Source organism: Embiotoca jacksoni, unplaced genomic scaffold (genome assembly GCF_022577435.1).
Source record: "Embiotoca jacksoni isolate LCO1_2020_lvr unplaced genomic scaffold, fEmbJac1.0.p SCAF_14, whole genome shotgun sequence".
Lineage (NCBI taxonomy): Eukaryota > Metazoa > Chordata > Actinopteri > Embiotocidae > Embiotoca > Embiotoca jacksoni.
This window is the reverse complement of record NW_027185274.1, coordinates 9,935,218-9,946,117: the sequence shown is the minus strand read 5'-3', so window position 1 is coordinate 9,946,117 and position 10,900 is coordinate 9,935,218. Positions and strand designations below refer to the sequence as shown.

Below are 10,900 nucleotides of genomic sequence, written 5' to 3'. Positions count from 1 at the left end.
ACAAACATCAACACACTTGTGGACACACATACACCCTCTTTTCCTCGTTTGGGTCTTATCACATTCATTCCAAAACATAGGCCTGTCTTGGGGTTAATGGGAAATTAGTTTGCTCCTGATCTCTAATGCTTGTCAACAGGAAATACCTAAACATGATCATCTTGGATGACTGAAGACAACTCCAAAGTCTGCTGGCAAAAAAAACAAGGATGATTCAAAGCTCTAATCAGTGCTATAAATTTATCTTGATGCAGTGAGGATTTTAATTGAAGGGGAATTCCCACTACTCATGATTACTGAGGCAGTAGGGGAACTGAATCCAGTGCTTATTCCCAGAACAAACAAAGGCATACCGTGATAATCTTTTTAAAAGGCTGAAGATTAGTCAACAAATTCAGACAGGGAAAAGTTTACAACACGCGCGCACACACACACACACACGCACGCGCATGCACGCGCACGCACACACGCACACGCGCACACACACACACACACACACACACACACACACGCACACACACGGTGAAACCAAGGAGATGTAAATGAATACGTGGAACAAAACTGCTTCCAGTAAACTCACCAGCTGCCGTGCTATCGCGAGAGAGAGGCATTAGTTGCCATAGCGACAATCGCCCAACAGAAACCCTCCGAGGACGGAGTGAATCATGCCACCGGCCAAAGCCAGAACTACTGGATGAAAGACAGCGAATCATTTACATAAAATGAAGAGCTGGTTATGGCATGAAAAGCTGGTAAACCAAAGAGAACCACGGAGACATTTTGGTAAGTTCAATTTAAGTAAACATGTTGTCGGGTGAGACTACGGTGCGCCATCAGCTTCACGTTTACAAGCTTCTTACTCAGCAGACAATTTGACGAGCAAAAAAAAAAAAAAATGTCAGGTGGAATTAATAACCCGAACAATGACCCAAGTGTCACATTAAGTTATTCTGGCGAGCCGGCATGCAAAATACCTGTTGGGAACAGCATGCTACGTGACATGGCAATTCATCACGTGTCTGTCACCAGCATGATAGTTTCTGAAACCTTTTAGGTGAGTCACCAGTAATTTTAGCCTCAGTTAGTCAATCATCTCTCTACACTCAACTCTCTGTTAGATGCTTTGCAAAAAAAAAAAAAAAAAAACCATTGTTACCATTGATTGTGTTGCATTAAGAGACAGGATTTCCCCATAACCCATTGTTGACTGTAGGTTAGGTTAGGTAGTTACTTTATTAATCCCAGAGGGGACATTTTTTTCGCTACAGCAGCATACAGGAAGCAATAAGATAATAATAGAATAATAGAAAAGCAATAAAATAGCAGTAAAATAACAGTAAACAAATATAAAATATAAAATGTAAAATGCACAGTATGCGGATTGTAACATATTTCTGTTTCCGGGTAAGAATCTAATTTGAAGTTTCATTTTCGATCAAGGGGGTTCAACAGACCTTTTGTAGGAACCTGTGCTCTCTAACTCCTAAGTGTTTAAAATACTGTAGATTTCCACTCAGAGCACCGATAAGCATTCGAAGCGTCAGTTGTTTGCTCTCTCAAATTGCACACATTTTTGTCTTTTTGAAGTTAAAAAGTAAGTAAGTTCAGGACTGGCGTAAGGTGTGTAAAGGTTTACAAGTGGAGTTTCAATGGGCACTAATTTATCCTAGATATCTAATGTATTTACTTACACGTTTGCTTTTCTTGTTATGACAAGTGAAAACAACCTCTCTGAAAGAGGTCTGTTAGTTTGCCATCATGTAAGTTGACTTTTAATTGAGGATCTGATTTTAGTCTAAATATTCTCCGCTTTTTACATTCTAGAGGGCGAAAGTTTACTTTTGCCAGCTACTTTTTAGTTGAGCTTTAGTGAAAGTCTTTGTGGTGACCCACCTTAAACAAAACTTAGACTGGCTCACTCATCTTCACCTCCAGCTGAGCAAGTGTGGCTGTCTTCCTATTATAATATCTTGTCTTACTGGCTCGTTTTCTTAAATGTCTTTCACTGCCCCAAAAACCACTTGTCATCCACATACTGTAAGTCTGCCAGATACTATTTAAACACCCAGAATTGCTGGTTTTAACTTCCTCTTATTCACTTGAGCAAATGCGTCCCTGCTCTTTTGCTCATTTCACTGGAGCAGTATTCATTTATAGTTGTGTGTGATTTAGCCCGGGCCCTGCATGATATTCAGTCTGTGTTTTTAAATTTTTTTTTTTTTTTTTATTGCAGAAGAGAGTCTTTGTAAAAAGCACAGCAAAAGACACGGGAGGAATTCCTGAGCCACCAGAAAGAAGAGACATGAATTTAAATGACTTTGTGGTGCTTCCTAACAACAAGGCCAGATCTGTCAAGCTCAATGCCAGGTAAGATGAGATAAGATCAATGATGTGATTTAAGGCATTTGGTAGAAACCCATTAGGGTTACTTGGCTGCCGTACTATTTTCATCTGGAGCCATTTACATTTTTTCAAGATAATGGCTTTCTCACAAAATGGACTTTCAGAGAAGGTAACCCTTATGAGCTGGGTTCTGCAGTTTTCAGTGCAATCTATATGTTTTCTTAATTATGCCCAGTGCAAAATGAAGTCCAGCCATCTACTGTAGTTCTCATTTGTCAACAGGTAATCGACCGAATTGATGCCTGGCTTGGTGGGATCCTGATCCAGTAACTAATTGATTAACATATTGATTACTCACAGCAACGGGGATCTGCTAGTACAGAAGAGGAATTGAACATATTGATGCAAGCCTGGCTGTCCAAGCTGATGGAGTAGGTCATTCGTATGATTGATTGTTGTTGACTGATTGCATGTATGTGTGTGCGTGTGTTTACGTTACCACAGGAACCTGCAAGAATTGAAAATGGAAACGGTGACTCTGACCAATGAGAGCAAAGACATGGAGGAGAAACTGCAACAGCTGAAATACAGCATGAGTAAAGAGAAGGAGGAGAGAGGGTGAGTATGAGTGTTAAAGACCTAGAGAAGAAGAGAAGGAGGAGAGGAGAGGAGAGGAGAGGAGAGGAGAGGAGGGCACAGGGGCAAATTTAAGAGGGGTGTTGAGATTGGAAGTAAGACATCAGCCTATTGCACAAACACTGTTGCTTCTCCTTGTGTTGTCTGCACCCCATCACGAGAGATGTTTGTGTAATTAGTTTGTTGTGATTTGACTTTTGACTTTTTGTTTGATTTTATATTGTAAACCCCACAAAGCACGAGGTTTCAAGAAAGGAGCTTCACATCTGTCTGTCTCTATGAGTGTTCAACACTTTAACCAACAACTATAGGCCGGATTACCATTCAAATTAAGTGCTGGACTATACAGTGTTGGATCATGCATGTTCCAATATTACAGTTGTACCATTGTCTGATTGTCGATTAATCTCCTCATACATCACTGAAATGTATTTTACTTAAACTCTCGGTAAAATGCTACATTGAGAAATCTCTTTGCAACCTTTGGTGGTTGCGAGAGCAGGACTAAGGATATCTTCCGACTGTCAGTCAAAATCCGATTTCTGTGCGTATCCAATTGGAATCCAATAGGATGTGAACAGCTTAACATCACATGAGACCTGGCTTTTACAAGTCTGTTTCAGACCACCTTCCTTTGGGGTTTGAAATACAATTACACAGTTCAGTTCTATTTGACTGCTTCTATTACTTTACATCTTTGACTTTTGATGCCACGTAAAGTTCATATGCACGTCACACGTACAGGAAACGTGTGAGTGTGGTGGCTGAGGGAACCAATCACAGCGGGTCTGTCTTGTCCATGGTCTTTGTTGGAAAGTGATACTGGTGTTGACAGCTGTGTGTATGAAATAAATCAGAGCAGGCAAATTTTCTCCATCCCTGACGCTGTCATATAATGTTTTTAAAAACTCATATCATTACCCTTGGTTATGTCAACTACTTCTACTTCCCGGCGCAGTGTCATTACTATAGCAACCACTGTAAATCAAAACAAAAATGAGGATTGCCACACAGACACACAGATCTGATCACTTGCAATGTATAATGCAGGCAGACAATCAGGAAGATTGGATTTTGATTGGATTTGCAAAAAATTTGATTCTGACTGACAGTTTGAACATCGCCTAAATTAAGCTGGTTTTGTTGTCTTCAGCTGTCACTCTTCTGAAATATGCTCCACTGATTGTTTCCTGTTGACTTTTTTTTCCCAAAACTAAAAAGATGTCCAAATGTTTTGGGTGCATACCACGAAAGCAAAAATTCCCTTAGCAGCAGAGTACCTGGTTTGAGTCCTGGCTGGCAGGGCCTTGACTACATGACATCCCCCGATCCTCTTTCCCAAATTTCCGGTCTATCTTCATTGTTACTGTCTAATAAAGCCAAAAATCCCTAAAAAAAAAAAAATAAAAATAAAAAAAGTCTTTTAATGAATGGAACAGGGAGAATATAAGAACTGCTGAGAGCAAGAAGGACAGATGAATGATTATCTTAATTGGTGAGAAAAAAGGAACAGAAGAAGTCACTGAAGGAGAGACATTATGCAGTGTGTGAGGCAGAGAAGGTGTGAAAAGACTGCAACAGCTTTAAAAGAGCAAGCAACAAAGAGGGACACTGAGTAACAGAGACAGATGAAGGAGGACACCAAACGAGAGACGAGGCAGGTCAATGACTTCTTCACCTATAAAGGTCAAGGAAGGGTTGCTGTGGAAGAAATAATGGAGCAGTCAGTGAATTGAAAAAGCCACTCGTGCAGTGAACTATTCTTAAAGTTAGTGGAGCAACTATACTTCCCTTCACTGAACATGTTGGCAGACAAGAATGACTAACAGTAATGTGAACGACCAAAGAGGGAAAGTTTTTTTTAATGTTAAGAGTAGCTTTTAAAAAAAAAAAAGGTTATAGAACTACTGCCACATGACCATTAACCCCATTTGTTTTTAGATTTATTTTCTCACATTTACTATCATCATCAAAGTCCTGATTGTACCTGCTGTTGATGTCATCATCTTGACATGCTTTTCTTTAGCGCCTCTAATTGCTGTTATGTATTCAATAAGGCTTATATTTGTTTGCAACCTTCACGGTTCTTTAGAGTAATTGCAGGTCTCACTGTTTTCTGGTGAAACGGGCAAGGCTGCCTCTGTTTGTATTTATTTCTATAAATTCATAATTCATTTTGACAGGCCAAGGCAACGATAAAGGCAAGTGTTACAAAAGTCAGTGATAACGGTGAGAAGTAACTTTCAGTATCTTTGAAAGTTTTACTTCAGCTCAGATATGAGTGCTGTTCCGGTGGCTTGTGAAAATCACTCTTCAAAACAGATGAACCATATGTTATTCCCATGATACAGTTCAGTGAACATTCAGATTGCCAGCAGCTACCCTTCAGTGAGAAATTGTGGTTATAAATTGTTAGTCTGTCATCTAAAAATAAAAAAACAAGAGAAAAAACAAAAAAAACAAGCGACGTGACAGGGAATACAGCATCAACTTGATTGATTAGAGTTTAATATAATTTCTTTGAGGTTTCACACCTCAAAGAAATAGGGTTAAACATTTATAACAAACCTTAACATGCCTGAAGTTGTCAGTTTTCTCCAAATGTAGTTCAGTTTAGTTTGTCTCTCGTTTGATAACGTCTGAGATATTTTGCATAGTTAACAAGAAACCTTTGTAGTCGCACTAGTTTAGGCTGAACATGCCGAGAAACATAGTGATCATGTTATATTTGAGGTGAATGCTAAATGCCACCGGTTTTCTTCTTGTAAAGGCCACTGCACTTAGTCACTGTGCAAATTGATAGTAAGCAATGGAGACAGACCTTTCTGCTGTTGCCGCCAGTTAGATTTCCAAATTCTCACTGGCTAAATGAAAAATGACAGGTTAAAGTCAAGATGGGTGACTAAAATGTTCTGTCCGTTTTTGTTTTGATGATAAACGCCATCTAAAAGTGGTTGTAGATACATGTTAGTGTCATAACAGGCCACATCTGCTGTAACTGATTCATAATCATCAGACATGAATCAATTAACGGCTGCTACACTGAGAGATGACGTTAGCCTATTGAAAAAGTTGTTTCCATCATTTCAGAGGTATTATATTGACTCACCTCACCCCAAGCCAAATCAAACCATACCCGAAGGTTCTTATTCAGACATAAATTCAATGATTTACATTATAAAGACTTGTTTTTGTCCACAAAACGGATGCAGGTTCCCAAAATGTAACTGTAAAACAGATCTATGTCCCGATAAGTAATACAAGTACACACACACACACACACACTGTGGACAGTCGGACACTGTGTGTGTGTGTGTTTGTCCTCTTGTCATTTGTTCTGTGTTTTCCAATAAACGTTTGGATTGCACAGGAGACTTCCCAGCATTTTCAAGGAGAAAGCGGGACAGTCGCTACATAAGGGACAAACACGTGCCTCCAAATGATAGTGGCCCATTACCAAGGCATCGCATCTTCACTTTATTTAAATATGCACACACACACATAAGATATTAATAATACTAATAGTAATTTCCTTCCCATGTCATTACAGGATATAGTGAAAATGTACCTGGCCCATTACCACGACAAGATTAATTTTCAGAACGAAAACAAACACTGGTTATTAATGAGATGGTTTTTATTTTCTATTCCCAGTTCACCTCATTTCATCTCATTTCATTAATAACTCTGCGACGTGTTACCCAGGTGAAGTTATGGAGAACAGCGTAATAGGGGCGTATATCACAATATATGTGCACATAACTCCGGGACAGCTTTAGGACGAAGCAGAATATGTATTTTAAACACACACTCTCTCCAATAATAACAGCCAGAAAGTCGGACACAAGCAAATGTACATTTAAAGGCATCACAGCTAATTATTATATCCGTGAGTAAGAGTTGAGGTATGGTGAGAGACATATGATGGATTTCTCCTGGTTCAGCTTCATACATCAACACCTGGGAAAGCAATGCATTTATTGTTTTAGAAGAGGGGTTGTACTGTAATGTACGTCCTTGTATTTGAGTGCTACTTTGTTTTTTTCAGCGGAGGCATATCTCTAATTAAGAAGCCATATATCATTATGGGGAGAGGGCCATTTTGTGAAGGCTGCACAAATGATAAGCACATAAACACAGTGTTTTCTGTCACACTGAAATACTGCAACATTTATCGCTCCACCGGCCACAAGATACGACAAGATGTCCGCGTCGCTGCCTGTGTGTATTTTTGATGCTGCCCCTCTATAAATAATGGCATTTGTGTTTGTGTGTGTCTTTACCGCTATGTGGATTTGTCTTTCGGTTTGCATTCCTTAATGAGTAAAGACGCACACAACTTCACCACGGGACTCCTGTTCAGGCTCCATGTCTTTGGATTATTACAGTATATTCTACAGCTAGTTTGAGAGCGATTTTACATTTTTGTTTGAAAGAGGTGGGAAACTATGGCAAACGTTTGTGTACGTGTGGGAGGGAAGGTAGGTGGAAGACTCAGCTGGCACAACCACAAAAAGAAAAGAGACGAAACGGTGCTCTCTGGATATGGTGGCTGAGTGGTATCTGGAAACAGAAAAAAAGGAAAAAAAAAAATATATTTTTGGTCTAATTTGTAGAAAATAAATATTCCTTCATTTTTAGATAGGTCATTGCTGATTATGCTCTGCCAGTTTGTTTTCATGTGCAGTCTTCTCTGTCCTGACCGTTGTCAAGGAGCACAGGGCAGAACATTTGAACACCCTTCAAATGTGGCTACAGATGATGAGTACTAAAATATGAGGGTAGATCAAAAAGTTCAGAGACTGCTCCCGTCGCACGCGATTGGTGCGCAGCTGTAACAGACAAGCTACGACCTTCATTAGTGAGTGAGCAGGGACCTCGGTGGGTTTCCTTGTCTTTATGCGTCTGAAACTTGAACAGACAGCGCACATCACATTTTTTGTCAAACTCTGGAAATTGACAACAAAGACCCTTGAAACGCTTCAGGAAGCCTACCGAAGCAACAGGCTGAGACAATCTGAAGCGTCTAATTGTGGCGTGATGGCACTCGGGTTCTCCAAAAATGACAAAGCACCTGCTCAGTGCTTTGAAAACACGCAAGTCTCTCGTCCACGACGACACAGTAGTCGCTCCCCACCACCCCTACTCGCTGGATTTTGGCTCTCTGCTGCGTCTTTCTGTTCCCTGATAGTTTGTTACACGCTTTGATGTGTGCTCTCTGCTCAGGTCTCTGGTGCATAAAGAATCACTGACGCATCCGAACCACTGCTCACAAAAGAATGTGAAACTCGTGGCACTAATTTTGATCAAATGACAAAGCTCGGAGTACTTACTCATGAAGGTTGTAGCTTCTCTGTTCTACGTGCACGTCACGGCAGTGCGCGCCATCTGCACGCGACACTAGCAGTCTCTGAACTTTTTTTTGAATCCACCCTCTTACAACAGTTGTCTTTTAAATTTGAAATCCACATTCATGTAACTGCAGTTCCCGTCTTCCTTTTGTCTGAAAGCCGTGTGCGTGTGTAGCGATCCAGCAGCATCTCGTGTGAAAACCTAGCTCAACCGTTTGAATCAAGTAATTGGTCCACCGACCATGAACGAGATGAAACGGCTTCTCATTTGTTCCTCTGTGACGTACGTGGCGGAAACCAGACAAATGTGAGGATTTGGTTAATCGTGGTTCTTGGGTGCGACGTGAACGTTACCTGAATTATCTCTAAACTTTCACCTTTTCCTCTCAGAACATCTTTGACAAACCTTTACTGTGGAGCTTCAAGCTGTGATTTATTCTCAGGCTGTGCAGAGTACTGTGTGCCTGGGTTATGCACTGCTCTGTTTTTCATACTCTGTCTGTCTGTTAGATCGCACAGTTCCAGAGTCGATGAATTGTTCATCTTTGTCTTAGAGCCTGGGCTACACACACACGCACGCACGCACGCACGCACGCACGCACGCACGCACGCACACACACACACACACACACACACACACACACACACACACATACATACATACACTTTCTCTCATGTATGCACCCAAAGAATAAGCGAACAAATTCAGTTTGCTGAGAGGGGGGTGTAGTATAATCAGTTTGTGAAGGGTACACAGGCGATAATAAAGCCCGAGCGGCAGCTCGGGGCAAACGCAGTACATCATTCTGTGTTGTGGCCTGCCCGACTCGCAGATTTAATGTAGCTTTGTCTTTAGGCCTTTCAGCTTACAGACACGAGCTCTCGTCTTATCTAAAAGTAGGGTTGAGCTTTCTTTTTCCCTGTTTCCTTTTCTGTCTCATCGCTGTACTTCTCATTCTATCGGCTGCCTCTTTTATTATTTTTTTTCCCTGCCGTCCTTTATTCCTTTTCTTTCTTTGTTTCATTGGGCTCCACCTACCACGTACCTGTTTCAGTAGGTATGCGTTCATACGTAGATGTGTGCGACCCGGTGACCTGACACTAATGCTGGAGTACAATGTCTTAAAGTTTGTCTTCACAGGATTTCATGTCTGGACTGTTCTTGCCTTTGGTATAAATTTCCCTCCCGTATCAACGCTCCATTTCTTTTTCCGTCCTTCCGTCTCACACCGATAAGGCATTAAGAGGAGACACGATTACTTTGGCATTAGACTTCAAAGTCTGCTTGCATTTGCATGTGTGTGTGGGGGGCGCAGATGTTGTCTCTTCTCCCTTTGGGTGCGAAGGGTCAGTTAAAGGTGATAGCCTCGTGTGTGTTTGGATGTATGTCCCAGACCTGAGTGTGCCCAGGACCGACAGGTGGTGTTTGCCTTGGGTTAACACTGAATCATTGGTGGTTCCTTCTCCTTTCATTGCAGTCTATCTGTATATTGTTTAAAAATATGAGTTTGCTCTAAACTAGTGTTTTCCTCAATGCATTTCGTCTGCTTTAAATGTGATGAAACACTTTTTTTTGACGGAGTGACAGCTTGATTTTGGTGTTTGATGTTTGTTTTCTAATATTGAAGTTGTGACACTGAGGCTGTCATCAGCAGTACATCTACTAGACAGTGAAAGGTGCACAGCCTTGTGTGATAGCGGTGTTTGCATGTGTGTGTGTGTGTCTGTCGTTCTTTCTTCATATAACATGAACATCTTTCTCACTGAATTGCAGATTTCTACATGTCTTTTTGAAGACTGACATTCATTCACTGACATCCATTTATTTCCAAACCTCTAACCTGAACCAGCACAACTAAATGCCTGAACCCGACCCTTACCCTAACCTAAACCTAAAGCTATTCAATCCTTAACCCCGAAACCAAGTCTTAACCCTCCAACAGCCCTTTGAAGGTCTCTGCCAAAGTGAGACAGGCCAAATTATCGAAACACAAGTACACAAACACGCAAGCACATATATGCTGTTATTGTTAGTTAAAAGTAGAGCAAAATAACTTTGGTTGTGCTTATTAAACTTTGCAGTTTGGAGTGTTGGATTCACTCAATGCAATGGGCTGAGATGAAAGTAAGTGTATGTGTGCTTCTGTGCGTGATTGTAAGGCAGAGAGACATTGACTATAGATGTGTATCTGCAGGCTTTTAAAGACAACAATTACGTTGAGGTGTTCGTTTACTCGTGTGTGTGTGGGTGTAATTCAGTGAGTGACTGTGTGGATTAAATAATGTGATCTAATGCAGTCCACAGAGATACACGAACACACACTTTATCTCTCCAGGTTGCCTGTCCTGAGGGGACACCCTGTCATCCCGCACCGACAGGGGTGTGCCTCAACTGTCTCCCCTAGCGACAGTCCAGTTGCCTAGGTGCTGTCGCTAGGATGATTACCTGACGCCGACCCTCAGTGTCAGCAGAGCCCAGCGATGGCATCACGGGTGTTGGGAACTCTTCCCGTCACATACACACACTGTGCCTTGACAGGCTGCCAGCTCAATCCAAAATAAACTTCTTT

General features: G+C 41.2%; 1 protein-coding gene across 1 annotated transcript in view; it reads left to right on the top strand.

Annotated features, from left to right (window-relative positions):
• Nucleotides 1-660: 660 nt before the first annotated feature.
• Nucleotides 661-10,900, top strand: part of zbbx (zinc finger, B-box domain containing) — a 56,459-nt gene continuing 46,219 nt past the window's right edge. Inside the window, exons 1-3 of the mRNA XM_069147885.1 lie at nt 661-783; nt 2,234-2,367; nt 2,848-2,961. Coding sequence (XP_069003986.1) covers nt 2,303-2,367; nt 2,848-2,961 — 179 coding nt within the window. The 5' untranslated portion in view covers nt 661-783; nt 2,234-2,302. The remainder of the gene's footprint in view (nt 784-2,233; nt 2,368-2,847; nt 2,962-10,900) is intronic.